Below are 27,754 nucleotides of genomic sequence, written 5' to 3'. Positions count from 1 at the left end.
CTCGGTGAGCGGATGGGCAGCTCTGCTCCGAGCCCTGCAGTGGGTTTTCCATCAAACCAGGGAAGAATCAGCAGTGGCTCCTCGGTGAGACATCTCCTATCTCAGCCTTCCCTCCTTCCCTAGCAGTGACAGCAGCACCAGAAGTTTGGAGGGCACAACCTTAGTAAATGGCATGATTTCCAAGGGAAGTGCAAGGAAAAAACTTCTGGAGCTTCATGGAGCACCAGGAAATAGCCAAGACGAGCCAAGGGATGTTTAAATGCTGTTTACCTTCAGAGGCTGGACTCAGCCTCCAACAAGCTCACCTGAAGATGGACAATTTCCTACACAGTGCACAAGGAGGACACCTTGCTTTGGGGAGAGGGACCCTGCCACTTACCAGTTCCAGTTTGCCATCCTTGAGCCGGATGTGGGGATCCAGTGCTACTTTAGGTTTGGTGCCTGAAGGTGCTTTGTAGTTGGAAGCTGAAGCAGGTGCTGAAAAATCAAAAATGAATATTAATGGGGAAGCATTTGGGTGTCTGCAAAGCAAAATTCAGATCTCTTGTTGTATGAAATATCATGTGTGTGCAGCAGGGGGAAAATTCATGTCCTGGATTTACTAAAACCAGCTCTGGAAGGCTGAACTAGGCCTCTCTTGGAAAGACTGGATACTGGAGCAAATCCTTCTGAAACTGGGCTTCTGCATGGTTTAAAATGAGATATTTCATCCAGGGACAAAATGCAAAAATAGCACTTTGGAAATTTCCAATCACAGAGTTCTGTGGAGTCTTGAAGTGATGGTGAACTGTGAGAAAAATTAATTAAAATCTGCCTGGTTCTTGTCTACTCTGATTAAGAAAACAGAAAGAAATCCTGACACACATGGGAACTAGCAGATTAGAAGTGATGTGGAAAAGAACCACTCTGAGATTTTTTCCCTCCCCAAGACTACAAGACTACAAGAAGCCTTGAACTCTTTTCTTCAACTGCCTCAGCTGAGCCACGTGTTGTGAAGCAGCCACAGAGGCAGAGAGAGGCAGAGGCAGCAGCTGATGTGCTGGTGAAAAGCTGTCATGAGCTGGAGGATCCAGCTGCCAATAGCTGGCTCAGCATTGCCAGCACAGATGAAAAGGTCCAGAGCACCTCCATCCCTGGAGGGAACCCCTTTTCCATGATGATTAACCCTTGCCTGCAAGGAACCATGACACTACCTGGGAAAAAGGCTGAAGAAGATGTCAGCTGCTCCTGAAGAACCCAAGCAGACCCAGAAGGGTGCAGGGTTGCTGTGCCTGCCCCTGCCACACTCAAACCTTCAGCCAGCTGACAAAATTCCTTCTGGTGCCACTCACGAGATTTGCCCAGGGAACAATTCCTTTTTCCTGCTCAGGATCTGGTGAACATCACAGGCAACCCTGGTTTGCCAAGCAGCACAGCTCCTCTGGAATCCCTGCAGCACTTCTCCCCTCCTGTCCATCAGGGTGCCAGGGGAAGCAGTGAGGAGTAGCAGAGGTGCTGCATAAGCCTCCTAATCCAGGCATCCATCTGCCCTGCTAAGGCCAGCAGCTAGGAAGCAGCAAGAGGTAGCAAATGGGTTTGCTGGATCAGCCACCACCACTTCCCTCTCCAGGTTCAAGGGCAGAGCCATGGCTAATCAGGATTAGCTCCATGTGGCTTTGCTGTCAGCTCTGGACACAGCCACATCCAGGGCATCCATCAGGCACCCAGAGAGAGGCACTGCCTGGCCCAGGCTCCCAGCCTGGCCACTTCTGTCTCCATGGATGACAGCACTGACACAAAGCCTCCTTGGCATCCCACACCCAAATCCTGGAGTGATAAAATCCCCCAGCTAAGTCAGGCTGTGGGTGGGTCACTGCTGGTGCTGGGCTGATCTGTCCCCATCACCAGGACTTGGTGCCCATGGTGGCCACCTGGGAGTGTCCCTGGCATCTGCAGGGCACTCAGGGCAAGGAGGACAGAGCTCATCCCTGTCCCAGCTCATTTCCCTCTCCAGTGGAGCATGGGAGGCAGAGCTGAAGCTGCTGAGCTTGCCCAAGGTGAGCCAGGCATTCCTGGCAGCAGCTGCTCCATCTCCTGCTGATCCCAGGTATGGACTAAACAGAGTTTACCTCTAGTCCTTGCTCTAAGCCTTCCAGAGGGGAATCACAGCAAGGCACAGGGATTTGTAAGCACAGCTGATGTCCCTGGGAAAGAAGGGCTGTTGGATTTGAGGCTGCAAGGATGGTGGGCAGCACTCCTTCAGGATTTGGGGAAGTCCATCTTTCCCTTGGGGCAGGAGTAACCTTCCTATCACAGGGATATGGAGTACCTGGTGGAGATGATCTCCCTGGGCTCTGGGGATTATTGAGGTTTCCTCAATAGTATTAAGGGGGCTGGAAAGCTGCAGGGTGATTCAGGTTCACCCCCCCATTGCTGCTACACTGTTGGATGAACAGAGTGGGTCTATCCACAAAAGGTAAGAGCTCAGGAGACCCAGAACATGGAAATTAAACACAGAGTGGAAAAATAAGCAAAAAATTGAAGCTTGGATGTAGAGAGAAATCTGATTTATTTAACATCTCTAAGCCATTTCCCAATTTGGCCAATTGAGGGCATCAAAGCCTGTTCACAGCCCAGGGTTGCTGTATGCATCCCAACTATTACCTGACTGTGTGTCCAAGACCCCCCCATTCCCAGAAGGGAATGTGGCCTGTGGAGAACCTGCTGCATGTCTGAGGTGGGCAAAGCCCCTGCTGCAAATGAACCACAGGCTAAGAGTAGAGGAATTTATCTCCTGTGAATACCTCAGTCCTTGAATGCTTCAGTTAAGAGTTTTGCTACTATGGGCAAACATCGACATAATTACAACCAAGCTGCTGCCTGCCCTCTCTCTGGGCAGGCTGAGTGTCACTATCACCCCATTAAATTCCACTCCAGCAGTATAAAAACTGCTAAAAAATGTGGTGATAGGACAAGGAGAATGGCTTCCCACTGCCAGAGGGCAGGGATGGATGGGATATTGGGCAGGAATTGTTCCCTGGGAGGGTGGGCAGGCCCTGGCACAGGGTGCCCAGAGCAGCTGTGGCTGCCCCTGGAAGTGCCCAAGGCCAGGCTGGATGGGGCTTGGAGCAGCCTGGGATAGCAAAAGGTGTTCCTGCCCATGGTGGGGGTGGGATGGGATGAGTTTTGTGAGGTCCCTTCCAAGCCAATCCATTCTGTGATTCTGTGGTTCTATACTTTCACAATCCTCAGCTCTGAGGAACCACAGCTGTTTGTCACCCACACAATGAGAATGGTTGAGCAGGACTCACCTGAGACTGTAAGCTCTGGTGGGCAAATGTCTGGAGACAAAGAAGGCACAGGAAAAGGATTTTCACGTCTGCTCTAGAAAAACAAGACAAAATGGCACAGATAGTTGCTAAGAAGAATCTGTTGGTGTAAATAATGAGCAGGAGATAGAGGAGTTCAAGGCAGAGCCATGAGGGCACCACACACATCTCTTGTGCAGGTGGGCCTAAAGAGATTCCAGGGGTTTCTCTGGGAGCACCTGGCACAGGCTGAGCCATCCCAAAACCTCTGATCAATCCAAACAGCTCAGTCCTCACTGTAACTGTGCTTGAATGCTGGGGCTGTGTTTGACCTTGTCTGGTTTCTCCACAGAGGTTCTCCCTGAAGCTCTGCATCCAACCCAGCAGGGAGGTCCCAAATCTGACACTGACAGATGTAACATTTACCCCAAAACCAAAATTATCCCTGTGAGCAGGGCAGGAAGCTGAGATTAGTTCACACCCTTTCTTGACACCTGCCTGGATACTGTGTGGAAGAGAGAAGAAAGGACACCCAGCATGGCAGCAGTCCAGGAGGGGAGTGACAAATGGCCAGGATGGAGCCACAGACCCTGAGGGTTGTGTGGATAAACCCTGTCCAGCCATTCACAGCTCAAGCACCTCTCTGCAAACACAATGTGGAGCTTGGCTTTGCAGGAGGAATGAGCCTGGCTTATCATTAGAGCAGTCAGGAGCAGGAATGGGCTGTGCAGGAATGCTGGGGATTCATCCTCATCAGAGGCCCTGAAGAATAAAGAGTTGTGCCTGCCCTTGGCTAGGAGCCTAGATCAAACTGACTCCAGAGATCCCTTCCAGCCCTATGACTGGTGCTGAATGAGATGCAGGTTGCTATCCTCAGAACAGCTTTGGTTTTTTTAAACCTGAGACTCCTGAAACAGGTCTGAATGCAGGCCCTGGAGAAGAAACTCCTGTCATTACCTCCACAGATCCATCTCTGTCTCAAACTCAAGAGAGAAGAAATTATTTCAGATTTAAAACACCTGCCTGCAGGTAAATACATCAACAGTGCAGACTTCCCACTGGTTTTCCAGAAGTGTTACCAGGGTCTCCCTAAAGGAGAGTTCTCTGATCAAGGAAAGATCCCAGGATTGATATCTGTTAGAGATGAACCTCCACCTACCTCTGGGGACCTCACATGGACCTTCAGCCTGCAGGAGCTCAGGCCATTCCCCACAGCCTTTGGAGGCAGGGACGGGATGTTGTTGGGAACTGACAGTCCAGGATGTAACCTTCCCCTCCCAGGAATAAAGGCCACTTCTGTGCTTCCCTCGTGTCTTCAGCAAACAACAAACACAGAACATCTTATTAACAAAACAAAAGGCACAAATGTGCAGAGCTCCCATGCTTGTGGCTCTGACTCCAGGATAAGCTCACCTAAGCCTGAGTAGCCTGCACCAGTGCAGCTGGATCTCCACCAGCTGCATTCCACTGAATCATGGAATGGCTGAGGTTGGGAAGACCCCTAAGATCACTGAGTCCAACCATTTCCTGGGTTTTGCCAAGGCTGTCACTGACCCATGTCCCCAAGTGCCACATCTCCATGTTTTTTGCACGCATCTAGGAATGGTGATTCCATCCCTGCCAAGGGCTTCACAACCCTTTCCATGAACAAGTTATTCCTAATTTCCAATCTAAATATCCCCTGGCACTACTTGAGGCTGTTTCCTCTTGTCCTGTCACTTGTTAATTGGGAGAAAAGCCCAGTCCCCACCTGGCTCCACCCTCCTGTACAGATCCATAAGGTCTCTCCCGAGTCTCTTTTTTTTTCCCCTTTTTAACTTCAGTTCTGTTTCAAAGCTCTGCTGGGCAGTGATAGGAGATACTCCTGAGGCCCAGAACACTGGGGAGGTCTGGATTGCACTTCAGGATGATCCATGCCTTCAGGATTTCCTTAGGTGACCACCTTAAAGCATCATTTAAGACTAATAGTGCCCTTGAAGCCAAACCTTGGTATGAAGTGCTCTACCTAAGACTCAACAGCACCTGATGATGACAGGAAATACTTTCTATGCCTACCTGAATTTGGCTTTTTCAATTATTTTTCTGGCCTCCTCATGTGTGCTGCCCACCAGAGAATCTCTGTTGATAGCAATGAGTTGGTCTCCAGGCCGGAGCCGACCATCCTAAACAAACAGGGAGAAAGACACAGCATTGAGAAGGGAAATCTCTGCCCCAAGCCTTCTCCTGCAACACAAATCCTCATTAGTCCAATTATCCATCTGCTCTTAGAAAAGCTGCTTCAGAACAGCCACAGCCTCTAGGAAAGTCCCCATGGCAGAGCTCCCGAGGGTCTCCCTGCCCACTTACTTTGTAACAGTCCCCATCTGGCAGAAGCTCCTGGACATAAATCATGGGCCCATCAGGCCTGTTGGATCCACCACTGATTGCCAGCCCCAAGCCAGAGGAGTTTGCTACAGAGATGCTCTGGATTCCTGAGTCCATGGAGTAGCTGCAAGGGAGAGAAGTCAGCAGGTGACTGAGGTGTTCTGGGTTATCTTCTCCTATTGCTGAACAAACTGCCTGGACTTTTTTCCATGCATGATCCTTCTACCTTCTCCAGCCTTTTATTTGCACCCTTTCTTCCACCCATCATTTGTAAGGGGAGCTGAGAGCTCCTGCTCTTTGACAACATAGTTCAGTGTTATAAAGGTGGCATAAATCCCAAATAGGGGAATACTTGTTTAGAGAAGAAATGAAAGATTTAACCAGAATATATTTGGCATTCCTGGTTTTATAGCAAAAGCACAGAAATGATCAACATGCTTGTTGTTGTTTGAATCCAACTAAAAGACAGCAATTTGCAGATGGATCAACTGTCAAGCAGCTCTTGGCAAACATCACAGTGAAGCTCAGGATACACAGCTGGGTGTCTAAACCAGGGTTTGGACCCAAAATCATGCAAGATGCCCTAAGAAATGGGCATCCTTTACAGTAACACCCACCACACCATGAGTTGCTGCTGTGGCAGGTGGCTCACCCAGTGGAGGATGAACAGGAGCAGCAAACAGGACCCTTCCTTCCAGGAGCTGCTGGACAGGACTCAAGAGGCCACCAAGGCCCAGCCACAGTGGTAGCCCTGTGGCAGCAGGGAGGTCTGGCAGTAGCAGAGCTGTGGGAGCAGAGATTTCACTGAGCTCCCATGGGCAGCACTGCAACAGGGGAGGTTTGGGGAAGGATTTGGTGGTGTATAAGGATCAGCAAAGGGTGCAGCTGGTGGGTGCAGCTGGCTTTTTGTTTTTCAGTTTATTTCCACTGCAGCCACTGCCCAAAGAGTTCTGCTCTGGCTCCTGGTGCTACAACTTCAGACCCAACAGCAGCTGTGCATCCCGTGCCCCACAGTGTTCCCAAGCAATGCCATCCCTGGTGGTCAGACACCCCAGAAGAAGGGTGCATGTGCCTTATTCTTATGAAAAACATTACTTCAAGGTGAATGATCTCAGGGAAATGATGTCATGAAATTCAGCATTAAAATGCTCTGTTCTACTCAAAGTCTCAGACACTGACTGTGGTGAGATTGCATCTCATCCAACTGCCATTGCTCAGTGGAGTGGCAGCACCTCAGATGATGCCACAATGAGAAGTCACTGCCTGGGGACAACCTCTGGGGAGCAGTGGGGGTGGCAGCCACATGCATGAAAAAACGAGGCCCAAATTACATCTCAGAGCTGACCACCAATGCTCAGCTGAAACCAGTGGTCTGTGATTCCAGGGGAAGACCACTGGGGCCTGGCACCAGCATGGAGACAAGCAGAACATGGCACAGCATGGCAAGGAGGCCACCAAGACAGGCCCCTCCAGCCTAAATGGCCAGAGGGGTTGGAGTGAGATGTTCCATCCCACCCAACCCATTCTGGATTCTACATCTCAGCCTGGGGGGAATTAATAGCACAGTAAGGATGCCTTGTCCAAACCAACTGCCAAGTGGATGATCTGGTGTCTCCTCTGTGTGGATGTCTCACTCCATGCAAGCAGCTTAAACCTGTGGTGCCAAATATTTGTCCTCTGCAAATCCCTCATAAGCTGGTATTTAGCAAGAGGATTTACTGGTTCTGCAGTGAGGGCTGATTCTCTTTACCAGTGACTTGGCTTGTTTGTGCTGGCAAAGGAGGGGAGCTGCGAACCCTGGGGACAAATGGTCCCCATTCCACAGGGGTGAACACCCTCCGAGCTGTGCCTCTGGAGAAGGGCCCTGGAGATGAGACTCTGCAGAAAAACCAGCTCTGCCTGCCCAAACCCCTGACCCTGCAGAACGTGCAAGGGCAGATGGCCACATGAAAACACTCTGGGAGATGCTCTGGCCACCACAGGGTGCAGTGACTGCAGGCTGATGACCCCAAAGCAAAGGGCATCAGGGATGTTTGCATGGAGTGCTGCTGGTGCTCTTGGAGCATGGGGTCAAAGTGCCAGGAGCAGGGCAATAGGAAACAAGCTCCAAAACCTCCTGAAAGCAGCAGCAGCCTTGCAGGAACACTCTTCTCATGGTTTAGAAGGTGATGTGCAGGGCCCTCTCAGCTGGCTGTAAACCATGGCCTCTCCCAGGGATTCAGAGGGGAGGAAGAGGAGCTGCTGCATGGTTAACCACGGTGCAGACACTGATGGTCTCAACTGGGAAGATTTCCATCCCTTGGGAACAAACATCCCAGTAACAGCCAAGATGCCACCAGCACATCCAGAAGGTGTCACAGCCTCTGAACATTGTGGAGATAGAAGAGTAGCTAGGCTACAACCCACAAAAAAACTCTTCTGAATTTGTCATCTCTTTGGAGCGATGAGAGGTTTTGCTGTTTAGTTTTGTTCATTTTTGTACTGGGAAGTGCTTTGCCTGTTAATTAAAGAGGTTTAAAGGCTTTTCCCCACTTTTCTATGAAAAAATATTTCCCCAAAGCAGTTGGGGAAGGGACTGCTTGAATCTGTTTCCTAAAAGAACCACACTCAGAGGTTTCCTCCCTAAATTTGCTCTAAACCAGGACAAAGGCACATAAGGATGAACAAAGCTGCTCAAGAAGCACTGGAATGATTTCCTGGGTGTATCCCTGTGTCTTGGGTTGCAATATAGATGTGACCAGAAATGTGTTTTCTATCACTATCTGTTGAAACCAGGTGGGGCAGTGATTCCTTATCTCCTGGCACACACCATCTGATAATGGGCCATCTTTAAACCAGCTGGGACAATCATCTTTGTCTTTTCCACAACCCATCCTCCCTCCAGGAAGATATCTCCTGTTAATGGGCCATTCAGTCCCACTGTGTGACTGATAAAATTACATCATCCCACTGGGAGATGCTCCAGCCAGGGGAAGCAGCCAAGCATTTCCTACCTAGATAAAAACTGAGATTTTGGACAGCAAGGTACCATCTTTCCACTGGATTCCAGAGGAAAACTGGACCTTTCCACATCATCTCCGGACCTTCAGAGGAAAACTGCACCTTCTCCAGGAGCACTGCTCCAGCTGAACCACATCTGCCACTGCAGGAGGATGCAGCTACCATTGAATGGGACTGACACCAACACCCTGACTGACTGATGGGTGTCAGCTTGGATTCTGACTCTGGCAGGGTTGGGATTGTTCTTTGTAATGTTATTCTTAATACCCATATCTTTGCCTGAGAGCCCCTCAATTTCAAGATTATAATAATTTGGAGGGAGGGGGTTTTCCATTCTCCATTTCCAAGGGAAGCTTCTGCCTTTCAGGCAGGACCCCGTGTGTGTCTGCCCGGGGCAGGCTCACTCTGTACGTACTGTGCGTGTGCCGGGCTGCCGATGGCGGGGCCGGCCGGGCTCAGCAGCAGCGGGCTCTGCGAGCGCGACGATGAGCCCGAGGAGGTGCTCTCCAGGTACCGACCTGCACACAAAAGGCTCATCAGTCCAGGGCACAGACCCCAGCACCACCCTCCCCCTGCTCTGCTGTTGGCAGCGGATGAGCTCCTGGATTTTTGACCACGTGGTAAGAGCTTAAAATGAGGGTTGTGCATTGGGAAGGATCAGGATGCAACAGGAGGGTCTTGTAGATGTGTATGTATGACAGAAAGATGCTTGAATGTAGAATCTGAAGAAGGTTTAGAAATTATAGCAAGTTTTGATATTGAGGGGATGTTGGATTTGTCTTGACAAACGAGCTCTGGATCTGCTGGTAGATAAGACTAGTACTGAGAGATGAAAGTAACAATGGGAGGGATTCCACTGATTGATGAATGGAAAAAGATATTTGCCTTTACAAACAAACTGTAGGTTTGCTGATAAATTAAAATGGATATTGAAAGATGAAAGAAGTAATGAGGACAATCCATGAGTTCAATAAGAATTAAAAATTAAAAGGGAGGGTTGTAAATAGAGGGGAATCTCAGGTATCAGGTGTTTGGGAAGTCTGTGCCTCTCAAATACCTCTACCAATGGGGAAAGAAAGAGGGAAATGCAGCTGGGAAATAAAGATAAAAAGGAGACTGAGTCCTCCAAAAATTTGAGACATGCCGGGGGATGCCCCATGGCCTCTCCCTTTATTCAAATAAAGTTACAGGACTCCTCTGTCTCCTTTTTGGACATAAACCTCTGGTGTTTGTGGATTAATTTTTCTAATAATATAGAAGAAAAGAACTGCTGAGCCAATCTTACTGGGTAACTGAGAGGGAAAAAACAAGTAAGTTGGAAGGGGCTTTTATGACTCTAAGCAAAAGATAAGCCCACCTCAAGCAAAGTTGCTTTTATTAAAAAAAAAAGAAAAATATTTTCACAGACAAACAAAAATACCATGTTACAAGTAAAGAAAAGAAAGTATTATATTTTTTCTTTGCTGTGCATTTTATTACATAACAGCTAATTAATACCTTTACTATTACTTATAGCCTATCATAACTACTAATATTACCACATTCATGTTACTGTATTCTAATCACAAAAGGTTAGTATGTTACAGTTTAAGCTAGAAGTTGTATTTTAGTTTTCTTGCAGTGGAAAATTCTGAGATCTTTTTTCTGCTTTTTGTTTGTCTGTGAAAAATTTTTTGCTTGGTAAAAACATCTTTTGTTTGAGGCGAATTTATCCTTTACTCAAAGTCATAAAAGCCCCTTCCAACTCACTAACTCTTTACTTTTTTAGTTGCCCAATAAAACTCACTCAACAATTCTTCTACATCAAAACTTGCTAGCATTTCTACACCTTCTTCAAATCCTACATTCGAAAATCTTTCTGTTATACATACATATATATCTGTAAAACCTTCCTGTCAAATCCTTATCCTCAGCAGTTAAAGACATCAGGATAGAGCTGAGGGAAACATTCATCCTCCTTGGCACAATCCCAGCGTGGGAGTGTCACCTTTCTGCCAACCCTACACACCTCTGCCACAAGTGATAAATGGTGATCTTTGAAGGAATTGTTGCTGAAAGGCCTTGAGACCCAAAGCAAAAATCTTCCCTGATGGAGTCACCTGCCCAGCACACGAGTTAGGCAGAATTTGGGGATCAGGGGAGTGGGTGTGACCCCAATTCCAGTCTCACTTGATCCCCCCGTGGCAGCACTGGCTACGCACTGGGCACGCACCAAGGGTCTGCAATAAGGATGAGCTTTCTCCAAAACTCCACCCCAGCACCCACTCAAATCCAGCCAGCTCCTTCAGAATGGCACAGGGATAAAGGAAACTCTCTCTGCAGAGAGGGGCTCCCAGCTGAGCTACTCACTGCCGCCGTGCAGCACCGGCGAGCTCCGCGCCGAGCCCGTGTTGCTCTGCGAGCCGAACTTCTCCAGCAGCTCAGAGAACTCCCTCCTGCAAACAAAGCCATGCTGCACTCAGTGCTGCCCAGAACTCCCCCCACCTGATTATATGGCCACAGAGATTCTGGTGGCAGGGCTGGGTACCAAGGCTGAAGGGCTCTGCAGCTGTCGGGAGCAGGAAAAGCTTCCTCGTGCTGGTTTCAAGAACTTGTGCAAGGCTTCAGGTCCATAATCAATCTCATGGCAGTGCAGCTTTCCTATGGTGGGCTGGAGCTCCAGAGTGCTCCTTCCCTGCCCTGGAGTGTGCTCAGGGCAAAAGGAGCTGGGAAGGGATGTATTCTTAAATGATCCTATGATTCTATGGACAGGCACTGTGCTGAGAACTGTCATTCCTGAGAGGGAAGATGAACACTGGAGCCCTGCCTTGCACCCTGCCTTGCACCCCACCTCATGGACCTTCCTGGGAATGTTTTCACCCCCAGCTATAAGGCTCAAAAGTTTTGCAAATGCACCACACAAATTAAACCCTGCCAGAAGGAGCTGTAATTGTGCAAACACAATCCTATTTGTATCTTGGCCTATAGGACAGTTAAATACAGGTTATTCTCTGTTTTTTCTCCTATATTCCTGGACAGAAAACAGATCCTGTAGCTCTTGCTGGAGTAAAGAGAGAGAGATGGCTTTTGGAGCACCTGCAGAAGCATCAATCCACTCTCCCAATTTATCCATGATAATAATCTCCATGAACATCACAAGCCAAAACTTTGGAGCATGACACCTCAACAAAGACCTGCATGCAATCTCATTCTCAAAATCCCCTGGAAAGTGATCTCCATGCCCAAGCACCAGAAGTTTTGCTCCAGGTTGAACTTCACCACTATGTGTTGAGGAGCTGGAACTCTCTGTACACCACAGCTGATTTGCTTCAAGACCTTTTTTTGCTAAGTGTGACATCTTGAGTTTTTGAACTCCATTAATTACCATTGTTCACATTTACCAGTTTCTGCTCATTTCTGTAACCTTTCTTTGAGTTGCTGTGAGCCCCTCACATCCTTTCAGATGAGGAGGTATGGAAAGGAATAACATCTTTATCATGTTCATGTTCAGCAGCCTTCTGATCCATCCCCACCACGCTGGCTCTTTGCTCTCATGTCCCTCTGCAGTGGGGATGCTCTCTCCCTTCATAACCCAACCCCACATGATGGATCTGACCTTTTGGCAGAGAGATCCTCATGGATGACTAATTTCTTACACATGCCAGTTAATAAGCATCCAGGCAGTGGGAGAGACCCTGAAAATGTTGTTTCAGTGGCCACAGTAACACCATTAGATGTGGTCTTTGAAGGCAGGAGGGAATCCCCATGGGAAGGTGCCTTCCTGATGCCATAGCCCCAGGAAAAACCTGCTTATGAGTGACTCCCTCTCAGGCTTGACAGTCAGACAGGCTCAAGAGGTGAAGCTGTAGGAAGCCAGCCACAGCAAAGTTCCCTGAGCGAGGAGACTGCAGTGACACACTGGCAGACGCTGCGTCACCTGCGTTCCTCACCGGGACAGATGTTGGGTGTTATTGGCTAGATTAGAGCCAACACTATTAAATGATGAATGAATCATCAGCTCCTCAGGTTCCTGCTGGAAATGCTCACAGTAATTTACATTTTCCCAGTCACAACCAGCTCATTAACAAACTTCAAAGACCAGCCCATGCCTTATCTAATATTGCCATCAAATTTATGCCTTATTCATTCCATTTAATGTTAATTTAAAACCCAAGTGTCACACAATGCTCAGTGACATGCCTTGGTGAATCCCAATATTTGCATCCATACTACTTCTTTATCAACTAAATCCATTACCTTAAAAAAGACCCTGACTTTGTTCAGAAACACCACATCCCACAAAGCTCTTTTGGCTTTCACCTCTTGGGTACAAACTTCCCAGGAACAGCCAAGATGCCATCAGGACATGCACAAGATGCTGTGACCTCCCAGTCATTGTGGTGATAAAACAGTAGAGGGGACATGAGGATGCTCAGAGCCATTCTCCAAGCACTGGAATTCTTTATTGGATCTGCCCCTCAGACAATATTAGAAAAATTTCTCCACTGAAAGGCTGCCCAGGGAGGTGGTGGAATCCCTAGAAGTGTTCAAAGAACACGTGGATGTGACACTTGAGGACATCATTTAATGGTAGCCTTGGCAGTGGTAGGTGAAGGGATGGACTCGAGGGTCTCAGAGGGTTTTTCCCACCCAGATGATTCCACAAGCACTGGGAAAGCAGAAGGACAAGTCAGCCCCTGGTTTGCTGATCTGCAGATCCCTGAGCTGAGCCTTGGGTGGATCTCAGCAGAATTATTCCAATTTCCCAGTAAAGCCTCTGTGTTTCTGCAGCTGATTCACACCAGTGTCACTGGCAGCTCACACAGCCATGGCCTCACCCCTCCCTGACCCCGTGCATGGGCAGCTCCAACACTCTGGAATCTCACTTATTATTCCCAGTGCCTACCAAGCCACCAACTCTTAGGTTTTGTTTAGGGCTGGGTATTTCTGTGGTCATCTATTGTTCCATTTTCCTCAGATAATAATCCACCAGAGCACAGAGCAGGTTATAAAGCCAAACAATGGCTGAAATAGTCTTAGTCAATGCAAATGCAACTGGTGCAGCAGCTCTGTGACCCTGCAAACCCTGTCACCAGCCAAACTCTGTCATAAGTGAGGACATGCATGGGCTCAGCATTGCTTGTTGTTGTTTATTTTGTCCTGAAATTCATCCACAAAGGAGGTTTATCATTATTTGCTCAGGAGCCTGAATGAGCTGTGAGACTGGGCCCAGCCCAGGGACAATGTGACCAAATGCCACCGTCCCAGCTCCTGCTTTGTTGGTCAGTCCTGCCAGCCCCAGTTCCAGCAGGGACACAAACACATGACTAACTTGAGGCACACACTTATCCCAGCAGAAAGTAAAACACATTCTGGTGCCAGTCTCCTGGGAATTAATTTTGTGCTCAGTGCTGTGTTTGGAGGAGAGACAATGCCCAAACATCGATTAATGAACGAGTGCACACAAGGAATGCCAGCAGCCCTTGCTTTGTGCTTTCAGACACCAAGAGGCTTCAGAAGATGTCTTTAATATTTAAAATTTGACCCTTACTAAAACATTGTGAATTGTCAGGTGCCTGCAGGACTAAAATGCCCAGCTTTATTAAAAAACAACAACCATGGCGTTGTATGAGGTGGAAAGTTCATTTTAACAAGCCCTTCTCCAGTCTTTTTTCATTAGGATGCAAACATTTGAGGTCTGGAGGATGCTTTCAATAGAACTTGGCCCTGGACACCCTTCAGCCAGCCCCAGGGTGGGATGGGGGGGTCTGCCAGGAGCAGCCAGCTCCAGGATGACTTTGCTGCAGATTAAGCAGCAGGGGGTCAATCTCCCCACAGAAAATTGTTGTTTTATCTCCTAATGTCTCTTTGTCCTGCCCTTTTGTTCCTGGGAGAACAAAGGGTGAATCCTACATCAAAGGTTGCACAGCGTCTGGAAACCTCAGCTCTGCACCACAGCTGGGAGAGAAAGTGAAGCCTGTGACATCAGAAATTACTGGTTTGTCTCAAAAAAAGAAAACAAACCTGCAGGTGAGTGGGAGCCATGAACCCAGAGCACTCCAAAAGCATCAGAAAGGTAGGTAGATTTTCTCACCCACAGCTCCAGTGGAATCAGGGCACCCACAGCCAGCTTGGAGCACACACTCAGCTGTGTGGGGAGGTCACAGCCTGGAGGGGAGGGATGGGGCACCCAGAGAGCCCTGGACAGGCTGGAGAGGGGGAACTGTGAAAAATTCATAAAGCACAATGGGGACAAGTGCCTGGCTCAGGGCAATCCCAACCCAGGCTGGGCAGAGATGGAATTGAGAGCAGCCCTGGGGGAAGGATTTGGGGTGTTGGGGGGTGACAGCTGGACTTGCCCCAGCCATGAGTACACAGAACCACCCCTGTGCTGGGCTGAGCCCCAGGGTGGGCAGCAGGAGGGGGGATTCTGTCCCATTTGGTGAGACCCCCACCTGCAGAGCTGCCCCAGCCCTGGAGCCCAGCACAGCAAGGAGCTGGAGCTGCTGGAGAGAGTCCAGGGGAGCCCATGGAGATGCTCCAAGGGCTGGAGCCCCTCTGGAGCCAGGCTGGGAGAGCTGGGGGTGCTCACCTGGAGAAGGCTCCAGGGACACCTCAGAGACCCTTCCAGGGCATAAAGGGGCTCCAGGAGAGCTGCAGAGGGACTGGGGACAAGGGATGGAGGGACAGGACAGAGGGAATGGCTCCCACTGCAGAGGGCAGGGATGGATGGGATATTGGGCAGAAATTGTTCCCTGGGAGGGTGGGCAGGCCCTGGCACAGGGTGCCCAGAGCAGCTGTGGCTGCCCCTGGATCCCTGGCAGTGTCCAGGGCCAGGTTGGATGGGGCTTGGAGCAGCCTGGGACAGTGGAAGGTGTCCCTGCCATGGCAGGGGGTGGAATGGGATGAGATTTGAGGTCCCTTTGTACCCAAACCTTTTGATCCTTTCCCTTTCTCTGGAGGGATGGAAGTAGTGCCAGGCACAGGTGCATCTCACAGCTCTGTGAAAGGCTGGCTGTTTTCCCAAAGCTCAGCTTTTGTCCCTGGCATACCCAGGCTTGCTGGAGTCAGCCCCAACTCTCCCTGCCAGTTTAGCACCAAATGCTCAGAACAGCAGCACCACGAGCTGAACTGTCACTGTCACACACAGGGCTGGCAGGACAGAAGGGACTGTCCTGTGTGTACAGCAGGCCAGGAGCAGCTCCAGCCACAGCCCCTCTGCTGGGAAAAACAGCATGGGCAGAGTGACCTGGGAGCTGGTCCTGCCTCTTTACCTGGGCTGGACATCAAGGCTGTGCTCAGTTCTGTTCCAGGGAAGGGAACAGAGCTGGGGAGTGGCTGGAGCACTAGGAGGGTCTTAGGGAGATGGGAAAGGGGCTCAGCCTGGAGAGAAGGAGGCTCAGGGGGAACCTTCTGGCTCTGCACAACTCCCTGACAGGAGGGGACAGCCAGGGGGGAATCGGGCTCTGGAAACAGGGAGCAGGGACAGGATGAGAGGGAACAGCCTCAGGCTGTGCCAGGGGGGGGTCAAGTTGGACATCAGGAGGAATTTCTTAATGGAAAAGGTGGCCAGGCCTTGGAAAGGGCTGCTCAGAGCAGTGGTGCAGTGCCCACCCTTTGAGGTGTCCAGGGAACAGCTGGACATGGCACTCAGAGCTCTGGCTGGCACATCAGTCAGAGCTGGAGTCGATCTTGCAGATCTTTGCAGCCTCAGCTGCTCTGAGGGCTCTGTTCCACACTGCCAGGGCACTGCAGAGGAGCAGTGAGTGCCCTTTGTTTGCTGCTGCCTGTGTGAGCCCTGTCCATCCAGCAGCCCCTCTCCTGGGGATGCATCTCATGTGGAGACACAATGAATTTACTGTTTTATCATGCCAGAGGTGCAGCACAAACTGGCTCCTCCCAGTGATAAACCTGACAGACCAGGCTGATATCTGTGCAAGGCAGAGAAACAAGGAACAATTGTAACTTTCAGCCTGAGAATGAATAAACAATAATTATGACTATGCAATGAAATTATCCTCATTAGCTGAAGATGAGCACAGAAAATCAGATTTAAGCATCACCTCTGCCTGGTGAGTCCAGCTCCAAATGTGAATTCTCTGCTTTAAGCCCTGGCATTGCTGCTGCTCTCTGCAGCCCAGCTGATGCGACAGGCCCAAAACATGCATCTGATACACACCAGAGACTGAGTTCCATGAAAAGCACAGGTAATTTGGGCCTATAATTAACTCCAGGGACAAATAATAGCGTTTATGACTCAAATTCACCCAAGGGCAACCACAACAAAATGCTACTCAGCTGAGTCATTGGGAAAATTGGCAGGAGGGCTGGATCCAAACCCAGAGTTGTGACGTTCCCTCCTCCAGTGTGCCTCGAGTGCTCTGGCTGAGGAAGGAGCTGAAAAGAAACTGAATTTTCTCTGCCCCATGTCCTCCTCAGCTTTCAGGACTCAGGAGCTGCTTTGCTGGGCAGTGGGAAGGTGGGGAGCTGCCCCCAGCTCATGGCATGGCACCTCCATGGGCATCACCCCCAGAGATGATGCCTGTTTCCACCCACGCTCAAGGACAGACTTGGAAAATAACAGGGCATCAATAAAAGACAAAACTAAGTGGGAAAAAAAAAAGTGGAGAGCAGAAAAATCCTTCCCTATGTTCCCACAGCCCTTAATCCTGGAGATATGTATTCATGTATTAAACAGTTTGTGAGATGATTATGTAAGTGAAATCTCTGCAAATCTTTTCGGAAAAAAAAATAAATAAACTGATTACTTCCCCCCTCTCCCTCTGGCTAACCTTTTGCAGATTTAACAGATAACCAACAGTGAATGGAGGCCAAATAAATTGCTTAAAGTTTCATTGCCCTGCCTGGCCCAGCTCCCTGCAGGGGACTCAGGACTGGCGATAGGGGGGAGCTGGAGCCACGGCTGTGTGTGCCTCAGGAAACATCTGCTGCCATTTGGGATATCAGGAGACATGAACAGCTTGAAATACATCAGGGTGGAGGCAGAAAACCTGCACTGGGAGCTCTGGCTGGGAAATGAAGTGTTTCCCAGAGCAGTCCTGCTGCTGCTGGACACAGGATCCCATCCCTCCTGCTGGGAAGGGTGAGATGCCCACAGCACTTTGCCCTGCCAAAGGGACTGCTGTGATCCAGAACTGCATCCTGAGCAGCCCTGCTTGGACCAAAGCTGGTGACCTGCTTGCTTCACCCAGCACCTCCTCAGAGCTGCTGAAGGACTTGCACCCAGTGTAATAACAGGAGATGCCATTTCCCCTGGAAGAGGGTGGCTGAAAGCAGCCAGTCATTAATAGCAAGTAATTCTTGCAGCAGTGTGTTGCTGTGTCAGAATTAGCCCCAGCCTGTCATTACAGCACTCTCACTCCTGTGCCAGGGCAGCTGATGGATAAGGAATGAATGCATCCATCATCTCCCACACTAACGGGACTGCACAAGAGAGGGACTGTGCCTCAGCCACCCACAGGCAGAGCAGAGCCCCAGCACAGGAACCTGCCTGCCACAGCCACACCCTGCCAAATCCCACGCTCCTTCCTCTGCCTCCTGCAGCTCCTCAGCTTTCCCAATTCCTGCTTCTGTCAAGGGAGAGCATGTGCCAGCACATTGTGCCAGATCTCCCGTGGGATGTCACCAAAGACCCCACAGCTCTGCCCTCTCTCAGGGCACCATCACTGTCCCACACAGCTTAAACCCACTCAAGGCAAGACTGAACTCTCCCTCTCCTTCCAAACCCTCTGACTCTCTGCAGGAGCAGCAAGGTTTTCCAGGGAGCAACAAGGGCACAGAAACTTCTCAACCTCCATGAGAAGGAGGAAACCTCCAGGGAAGGAAGACCTTAAGTCAATGTGTCCAACCCGAAAGGGAAGATCCTGCTGTGCCTGTACAACATGCACAGAGCTCTGTGCAGGATGTGCTAAAACACCACACAGCAGAGCTGAGGGAGCAGTGCCACCCTACAGCCAAGACTGGAGCAGCCCTGGTCCTTCCTGGGGAAACACCTGTGGAAACCTGCTCAGTGCTGGAATGTCCCACAGACCCCGCACAGGCAGGGCTGGAGCTGGCAGCCACCAGCTTTGGGATGTCCCACAGACCTGACAAAGGCAGGGCTGGAGCTGGCAGCCACCAGCTTTGGGATGTCCCACAGACCTGACACAGGCAGGGCTGGAGCTGGCAGCCACCAGCTTTGGGATGTCCCACAGACCTGACACAGGCAGGGCTGGAGCTGGCAGCCACCAGCTTTGTTCCCTTCCATTACAGCTCCATTGAATTCCCACCAGTGCACAGTTATCAGACTCCTGGCCAGCTCTGCCTTCCCCTGGGCTTTGAGCCTGATTTGGCCCCAGGCTGTCCAGCTGTGGTGCCCAGGAGTGCCACAGCCCCATCTCAGAGTGCCCCTGACCTGGCATCCTCGTCGCGGGCTATCAGAAGGCGCATGTGGCTGGTGGCCGACGCCGTCCTCAGGATGTCCACGGCCCTGCAACACAAGGAGCAGGACACATCAACCCCAGCTCCCAGCAGGGCTCCACTGCTCTCACCCTGCTTGTCTCAAAGCTGGGCAGAGACCCCAGAGCTGGGTGAGCCCTGCCAGCAGCCAAGCCTTTGCTGGATGCCCGTGGAGCAGCCAAATCATATCCTGATTTCCCCACTTCTGCAGTGAGGAGTCCCTGACAGCAAAACCCTGGAACAAGGAGATCTTTAACATCCCTTCCAACCCACACCACTCCATGATTCTGTAATTCCCAGCCTGGGGAGGTTTCCATCCCAGGAACAGCCATTTTTTGGGTCAAACTACAAGTCCTCCTGGCAGTTTCTGGGAGCCAGGCACAGACTCCCACAGCCACAGAGATGTTCTCAGGGACATCAGCAAACCCAGCTGCTGTGGGGCTTTGGCACCAGGACCAGCTCCTTGTGCTTCCCATCCAGGCTCAGCACCTGTGCAGGAATGCAGGGCAGGCAATAGGACAGCACTGACTTTAATGGGAAAGGAGAGCCCCAGAGTGCTGGTGCCCCTGTGGGGCTGTCAATTAATTATTCTCTTGGTGGGGAGCTGGATTCAGCCCCAGAAGGAATTGCCTGCACAGAGCAGCACTGTCAGGCTCAGGCACCAGCTGGGAGCTGCAGGACATGCTGGGAAGCTGCAGCAGATGGAGTGGAGGTGCCTGGAGCTGCTTAAAACCCAAAATTTCAGGGAAATGTCTGAGTATCTCAGACACAATTTGGGCTCACTGGTCTATTTTTATATTGAATCTTTTTGTCTGGTAATTTCCAAGTTGGCTCTTGGGAACAGCACACAGAGTGATGCCCTGGTGTCCTCCACACAACCCACAGCCTAAGCCACTTCACAGAATCACACAAAAGCAACAGGAATGGAAAATTTCCACTTGGATGTGGTACCTCTCGCTTGTAACCCCAATTAGGGAATCTCCATTGACCTCCAGGATCTGGTCTCCTGGCTGCAGGCGCCCTAGAAAAGAAAACTAATGGATAGAAACTGTGGAAAATACAGCTTGAAGGGACTAGGAGAGGCTGGGCAGTTCCTCCCTGTGCCCAGAGACAGGATGAAAAATGCATTGGTTGTTCCAGAGATGCTGGTCCAACCTGTTTTTCCAGATGTCCATAAATGAAGTTTCTGCAACCTCCCATGCCAAAGTCCCAGCACTTCCTCTGCTCGGGGAAGTTGCAAAAGTAAATACTGAAATCTGCAATAAAGCTTTTGCTTAATTCAATTTGAGGTCAAGCAGTTCAGTTCGAGGTCAGGTAGAAAACCATGAAAGGCATTTCCACCTGTTCTGGATTTATTTTCCTTTATTGGATGGGAAAATGATGTAACAGCTGGGAAAAAAAATCTTTTTAGCTGAAGTTTTAAAAGGTGAGCTCTGCAGACCCCTAATACCTACTTAGTTGAACATATTCAGAATTAAATCAATGACCCAGAGCAGAGCTGAGCTGTCAAAGGGATCTCCAGTTGTTTGGGGGCCACAGGGGGGTGGGAAAGGACAGAAAGGTTCTTGTGTGGCAGAGATGGGTCATGCTCCACACACACAAAACAATTGTACAGATGCTGAGGAGCCAGTCCAAGGCTGCTGCCACCCATTACAGCAACTGCCACACTAAAAAAATACTCCCAGCCACTGGAAAACCTCCAAGCAACCACCCAAAATATCTAATAAGGGATGAAACAAAGATGTGAAATGAATCTCCTGGATCTGGGCTGGTGTCAGAGCTCGTGGCATTCTGCACTCACCATCAGCATGAGCAACACCCCCTGGAAGGATCCTCTTGACATAAACTCCATATTCCTCTCCAGTCAGTTCCTTGATGCCACCGATGACCTTAATGCCTGCAGGAAAAGCAGAGCCATGACACCAGGCAGGAGAGCCAGAGCTGGGACAGGCCTTGGCTGAGGGATGCAACCCAATCCTGAATTCACAGTCATGGAATGGTTTGGCTACAAAGGGACCTTAAAACCCATCCCATCCCACCCCATGCCAAGGGCAGGGACACCTCCCACTGTCCCAGGCTGCTCCCAGCCCCATCCAGCCTGGCCTTGGGCACTGCCAGGGATCCAGGGGCAGCCACAGCTGCTCTGGGCACCCTGTGCCAGGGCCTGCCCACCCTCCCAGGGAACAATTCCTGCCCAATATCCCATCCATCCCTGCCCTCTGGCAGTGGGAGCCATTCCCTGTGTCCTGTCCCTCCACCCCTTGTCCCCAGTCCCTCTGCAGCTCTCCTGGAGCCCCTTTATGCCCTGGAAGGGGCTCTGAGGTGTCCCTGGAGCCTTCTCCAGGTGAGCACCCCCAGCTCTCCCAGCCTGGCTCCAGAGGGGCTCCAGCCCTTGGAGCATCTCCATGGACTCCCCTGGACTCTCTCCAGTAGCTCCAAGTCCATCCCTAATGGGAAAGGATCTGCTCCTGCTGCAGATCCAAACATTCCTGGTGACAAGTGTTTCCCACAGGAGATTCCTTCCCTGTGCACATCTGGACAAGCCCAGTGTCTCACAGTGCTGGGGACATCTCTGCCAGCCCCCCCAGACCCTCAGCCTTGACACAGCCCCACTCCAGCCTCCCCTCTGGCCACGGGGCTGTCCCTGTGGCCAGCATAAGCTGGCTGGCAGGAAAAGGTCCAAGAGACTTATTTATCCAGGGCTCATTAAGTCCCACTTCGAAGATCCAGGCTGTGGACAGAAGGATTAAAAAGCCTGGCTTTAATTAACAAATCTCTCCCAGGAGCTGCCAGTCAGGCATTTTGCTGCTCTGCACAGGAGGGCAGGCTGGGGACAGGCTGGGGACAGGCCCTGAGACCATGGCCAGCCCTGTCCCCTCTGCTGAGGGGCTGCTCTGAGCCTGGGCTGCAGGAAACAGGCACAGCTGCTTCCCCAAAAACGTGGGAAGCCTTTCTGAACCATGGATGGGGATTGCTCAGGACACAGCACCATTTCCAGCCCTGTTTCCCTTCTTTTGTCAGCCAAGCTCTGCTCTCAGGCCCCACATCTGCCTCTAGAGAAAGACTTTGACTCTCAAGTCCCCTTTATATTAAATTAGATTAAAACTAAATTATTACAATTTACCAGTTCATTTCTACATGCACCAATTGCTGCTCCAAATCCCTGCCCTGTCTGAGTGCTGGAGCTCATTCCCTGGGTTTAATGCATTAACCAGGCATTTGTGAGGAGCTGGAACAGGGAACTCACAGCACAACACCTCAGGAATGGGCACCAATATTTTATCCATTGCCTTATAAAAGAAATTCCCTCAAATTGGAAATATTGCCCCAAAAAGTGTCTGTAAGCAGCATGAGCCTCACCAAGCATGGGTCAGGTCAGGCACTAAAGTGATGCTGCAGTTGTGGGCCCATGGTAAAATCTGCTCATGGCCAGGAAGGCTCAGCTGGAAATTTCTCAGCTCCCTGTGGAGCCAGGGGATCTCTCTGCCCCAGGGGCACCCCAGGGATGGGCTTGAGAATCCTTGACATGAGGGGTCCTGCAGAGGCAAAGCCCCATCAATTCCCCTGGATGGGCAAGAGCCTGGTGACTCAGGAACTCATCCTAAATCTTTTTTCACACCATAACACAAAGGAATTAGGAATGATGAAGCACATCAGACAAATAATATAAAAATCTGCACCTGGCAGAGGCTCAGCTGCATCATCCCCCAGCAGCCCAGCGGGGGACAGGCACCCGTGCCGAGGTATCAAACCAATAATGACTCATTTCCCTTTTGTGTCTGCAAATCAATTGTAATAATGCCTTAATATAGCTGAAGCATCTCCAAATCCTCCCTTATCCCCAACGATGTCATGAGAAAATCCGATCTTGTTATTAAAATCGGTGATTACTCACAGTATTGTTCCAGACACACTCAGACTTGGGTGGGGGGAGGAAACATCCCTGAGTTTGAACTCCCTTGTTGAGAAGGCAGCTGGATGCTGCTGAGCTCTGCCCACTGCTCACACCCATCACCTCACCAAGAAGGGGCTCTGGGTGTCAGTGCTTCCCCCCAAAATCCACTGAAGAGTCTCCACTGGGGCAGGGAGGAGGAGGGAGGGCTCACCCCTTCCAGGGCTTAGACCACACCAGGGGACAGCAGGTGACACATGGCAGCAAACCTGAATCACCCAGCACTGTGGTGGCACCATTCCTGGCATGGTGTTTTTTACATATTTTATAAACATTTACTTCAATCAAATTTCTATTTGGGACCCAGTGTAGGTAAATTACGGCTCCTTAATTATCACCACATCAAAGTCCCAGTATAATGCTTATTAAGTCATACTTAGGGCCAGATAATCTAGCCTATTTTGGATCCCTCTATTTAATCTTTCCTTTCTGGCAAAGGTCCTGCAGCTGATGCCCACATCCCTGGATTTTTTTCCTCTTTTGCAGAACAAAGTTTGCCAGGAAAACTCCAGATGAGCTTAGAAGTAAGACGGGCCAAGTCTGTGTTTTCTTTAAGCTCTTAACCATCCTATAAATTTCTCCAAGAGACCCTCAAGCTTCTCTGGTGCCTCTAATTCCGCTCCCACTAATTCCAGAGTCACAGTTCCTCAGGCTATGATCTCACCTGCTCCTGGATCCGTGTCCCACAGGTCAGGGGGTGTCCTGGCTAATCTGGTTGTTTAGTCCAACCGGGATCATCCCGGCGCATCCTGACCCCACCGGCTGCCAGGCTGGGCAAAGAGAGGGGCCCAGCTCTGTGCCTAAGCTGCCAATGTTCAATTACATTTCCCTTAATCCCCCTGTTGATCTTGCAGCCCCCGCCAGCTTTTTCTGTCTGGAGGAAGGGACAGATTGGAGGTGAATCACTCACTGCCCTGTCCTAAGCAGATGAAGGTCAAGATAATGGGATCTCAGTGTTTCTGAGAAATGCTCCTTAATCAGCACTTCCCTTTGATGGCTATTCTTTAATTCGAGGTTCACTTGGAGGAGCTGCCAGGTAACCCCTTTGAACTTCTGCTGAGGTTCACATGTGGGTTTCCACCTAAAGCCACAGAGCAACAGACCCGCGGCCAAACGCTGACCTGGCACCGAGCAGTGCTGCTGCTCCCTGGAAAACTGCTGGGATAACACCTGCATCCAGCCTGAGAAACTGCTGGGATAACACCTGCATCCAGCCTGAGAAACTGCTGGGATAACACCTGCATCCTACCTGGAAAACTGCTGGGATAACACCTGCATCCTACCTGAGAAACTGCTGGGATAACACCTAATCCAGCCTGGAAAACTGCTGGGATAACGCCTGCATCCTACCTGAGAAACTACTGGGATAACACCTGCATCCTACCTGGAAAACTGCTGGGATAACACCTGCATCCTGCCTGAGAAACTGCTAGGATAACACCTCATCCAGCCTGGAAAACTGCTGGGATAACACCTAATCCAGCCTGGAAAACTGCTGGGATAACACCTGCATCCTGCCTGAGAAACTGCTGGGATAACACCTAATCCAGCCTGGAAAACTGCTGGGATAACACCTGCATCCTACCTGGAAAACTGCTGGGATAACACCTGCATCCTACCTGAGAAACTGCTGGGATAACACCTGCATCCAGTCTGAGAAACTGCTGGGATAACACCTGCATCCTGCCTGGAAAACTGCTGGGATAACACCTAATCCAGCCTGGAAAACTGCTGGGATAACACCTGCATCCTACCTGAGAAACTGCTGGGATAACACCTAATCCTGCCTGAGAAACACATGAAAACACTTTCTTTTCTCAAATAAACCTGCTCTGAGCAGCTACACCTCTGGCAGGCACAGGGGTTCTGTAAGCACCACTCATCAGAGAAGGATGATTAAGCTGCCAGAGGGCAGGGCTGGATGGGATATTGGGCAGGAATTGTTCCCTGGCAGGGTGGGCAGGCCCTGGCACAGGGTGCCCAGAGCAGCTGTGGCTGCCCCTGGATCCCTGGCAGTGTCCAGGGCCAGGCTGGATGGGGCTGGAGCAGCCTGGGGCAGTGGGAGGTGTCCCTGCCCATAGCAGGAGGTGCAGTGAGATGAGCTTTGAGGTCCCTTCCCACCCAAACCATTCCATGATTTCTGGAGGATGATTGCTCATCCTAAGTGCTTCAAGCTTCACAGGAGAGGATGAAGCCAGCTGTTGGTGTATTAGGAAATCCACATTATTGTAGCTTCCTCCAATACACCACAATTTGCTGTAGAGGTTCTGCTAGACCCTGCAAGGATCCCCTGGCCTCAGACTGGGGAAAAGGAGAGGAACTGGAATGCAGTGAATGGCTGATGAAGGGCTGCCACATCTGTCACTTCTTCCAGAGGTCAGTGATGACCCTATCAAGGCTTTTCTGGGCTTCCTCCTTTAATGAGCTAATCTAACCCAGCACCTGAAATCTCATCAACTCAACCAAATACATTTCTGGAGATTAAAATATCATATTCACCAAGTCAAGATATTTCTCTGAGCTCCTGTAAACCTCATGGCTGGGGGAAGAATCAGCAAAGCCATCCCCCCACAGCAGAAAGTCCTGTTACCCCAGAGCTGGAAACAGACAATAATTAATCCATAATTAACCTCAGGGCCCAGGAAACCTGAAGTTGTTTCTCTGGTGACTCCTCAGGAGTTGTCACACATGGTCATGGTCTCACCAAGATGTCCCAGCTGCTCTGTGGGAGGGTGAGCTGCACTGACAATTAAAGATTAGGGAGAGACTGTGAAATCCTGATGCAGGGTCACAGATTTTTATAAAGTCCATGGCAGAGCACCTCTGGATACACAGAGCTCAGAAGAAATTTTGTGCTGGATCTCTCTGGACTGAGTGTCATGAACCTGGGACTTTCTCACATTCTGATGGATGTGAGCTCCTCTTTTCCCTTCTCTTCCATGCTTTGAAGTGCTGTGGAAGGACACCTGACTCACTCAGTGCTCACTCCCTTCCCTGTGGGCCAAACTTTCCAAACCCAGCTCATGCATCCCAGTCCCCAGGAGCTCTGCAGGAAGCACCTTCCATCACCCATTGGGATGGCAGAGGGAAGTGATGGGGATTCTACTGAAGTATTTATTTAGCATTTTAATTGATTTAATCCAGAAAATCCTGAAAGGCCCCTCCCCCTCATCCTGCTCAGGGGAAGGGTTGTGGCAGCACCGGCTGCTCACCATTACCACAGAATTAGCTGAGATTTTGACATTCTTTTAATGTCACAGCTGCAAAAGATGCTTGACTCAGGCAGGTGCAACACATAAGGGAACCAGTGATACACCAGGCTTCACACAAGGACACATCCTGACACAGCTCTGGGGGGATGCTGGGGTGTCCCAGCCCAGCCTGCTGTCCCTGGTACTCACCCAGCCCGTTTGCACACTCGTAGAAATCGAAGGAGTGCACGGTTCGATCCATCCCGTACGGTCCCATGAGCGTCCTGGGGGAGACAAAGGAGCAGCTCTCTGTCATGGGCCACAGAACACAGAGGCACAGGTGGCCACAAAGCACACACAGAGGCACATTGTCCCTTCCAGCCTGGGCACTGCCCACTGGGCTCTGCAGACCACCACTGCACCCACACAGGCAAAACTCAGCCCCCAGGCAGCCCCCCCCGAGGTTTACAGAGATAAATGAGAGAATATGTGCAGGGCTGAACATCATCCTCCCCACCCAGCAAATCTGATGGACCTGTCTGTGATTCATTACCCCAGATTATCGGGGCTGGACAGCTGTGCAGCTCCTGGGAAATGAGATCAGAGCTCGGAGCCGTGCTCTGGGAATAAAGTACTTTCACAAACACAGGCAGCCTGTAAGGAAGACAGGGCACAATCCACTCTCAAGGTTTTTAATGCAGGCAGAGGGTCTGGAAAAGCGAGTGCAAGAGCTGCTCCAAGTCCTGCCTGGTCTGGTGGGAGCTTCTCGTCACAAGCCAGAGCAAGTGGCTTGACCTGAGACTTCCCCGAGCCAAGTAACTTCCCAAAAAATCCCAGAGTTTCCCTTAAACACTCTTAGGCAAGGTCCCAAATTACCCCAAAAACACCCTGCGTCAACCACAGACGCCAGACTCCAAACCTGGGACCACCAGCACTTCTCCTTGGGCTCCTCAGGATGGATGAACCCTGATCTGAGAAACCCTGACCCCCATGTGCCAGGTGGGGAACCAGGGGTGAGGAGGCACCAAAACACTCCCCAGCATTTCAGCCACAAGAGAAAAGGAGTTTCCCAATCGATATCAGCTCCCAGATCTGAACATGGATGAGGAGGAACAACACCGTGGGAAACAAGAGGCTGGTCCAAATCCAGCGGGATGCAGGATAAGAATAACCTGCAGGCTCATTCTTATTATGCAGGAATCCAAAATAAAACTCAAAATATCAAGCTTTCTGGCAAAGCCAGTAACTTCCACCTCTGAGATTTGGACTGGAAGTGTTTTCTCCCTGTTAAAAATTGCCCCTCCTTGCTGTCCTTGCACTGTACCGAAGACTGAACAAACAGCTGGCCATATTTGGTTACCAAAAAATGGAGCTCGAAGCCATCCCAGGAAGGCAGAGCAGCTCTGGACCCAGGCTGCTTCAATCCCCTACCCAGGATTTTCAGGGTATTTTGAGCAAATCACCGAGGAAACTCCCCGGGCGAGCCGCGGGCGCTCGGGCTGGAAAGCACCGCACGGGTGCAG

At 50.5% G+C, this 27,754-nt stretch overlaps 1 protein-coding gene across 1 annotated transcript in view; it reads right to left on the bottom strand.

Moving 5' to 3' along the window:
• The window catches only part of LOC306809485 (syntaxin-binding protein 4-like), a 39,101-nt gene extending 12,588 nt beyond the window's left edge, over positions 1 to 26,513 (bottom strand). Inside the window, exons 1-11 of the mRNA XM_079321066.1 lie at positions 26,442 to 26,513; positions 20,890 to 20,985; positions 20,040 to 20,109; positions 19,045 to 19,119; positions 11,001 to 11,086; positions 9,067 to 9,169; positions 5,634 to 5,775; positions 5,343 to 5,449; positions 4,447 to 4,600; positions 3,291 to 3,363; positions 380 to 477 (exon numbers count right to left, since the gene is read on the bottom strand). Coding sequence (XP_079177192.1) covers positions 380 to 477; positions 3,291 to 3,363; positions 4,447 to 4,600; positions 5,343 to 5,449; positions 5,634 to 5,775; positions 9,067 to 9,169; positions 11,001 to 11,086; positions 19,045 to 19,119; positions 20,040 to 20,109; positions 20,890 to 20,985; positions 26,442 to 26,508 — 1,071 coding nt within the window. The 5' untranslated portion in view covers positions 26,509 to 26,513. The remainder of the gene's footprint in view (positions 1 to 379; positions 478 to 3,290; positions 3,364 to 4,446; positions 4,601 to 5,342; positions 5,450 to 5,633; positions 5,776 to 9,066; positions 9,170 to 11,000; positions 11,087 to 19,044; positions 19,120 to 20,039; positions 20,110 to 20,889; positions 20,986 to 26,441) is intronic.
• Positions 26,514 to 27,754: the final 1,241 nt, after the last annotated feature.

The sequence above is a fragment of the Erithacus rubecula genome, assembly GCF_903797595.1.
Source record: "Erithacus rubecula genome assembly, chromosome: 17".
Lineage (NCBI taxonomy): Eukaryota > Metazoa > Chordata > Aves > Passeriformes > Muscicapidae > Erithacus > Erithacus rubecula.
The sequence above is the reverse complement of the archived record's forward strand: the minus strand, read 5'-3'. Positions and strand labels throughout refer to the sequence as shown.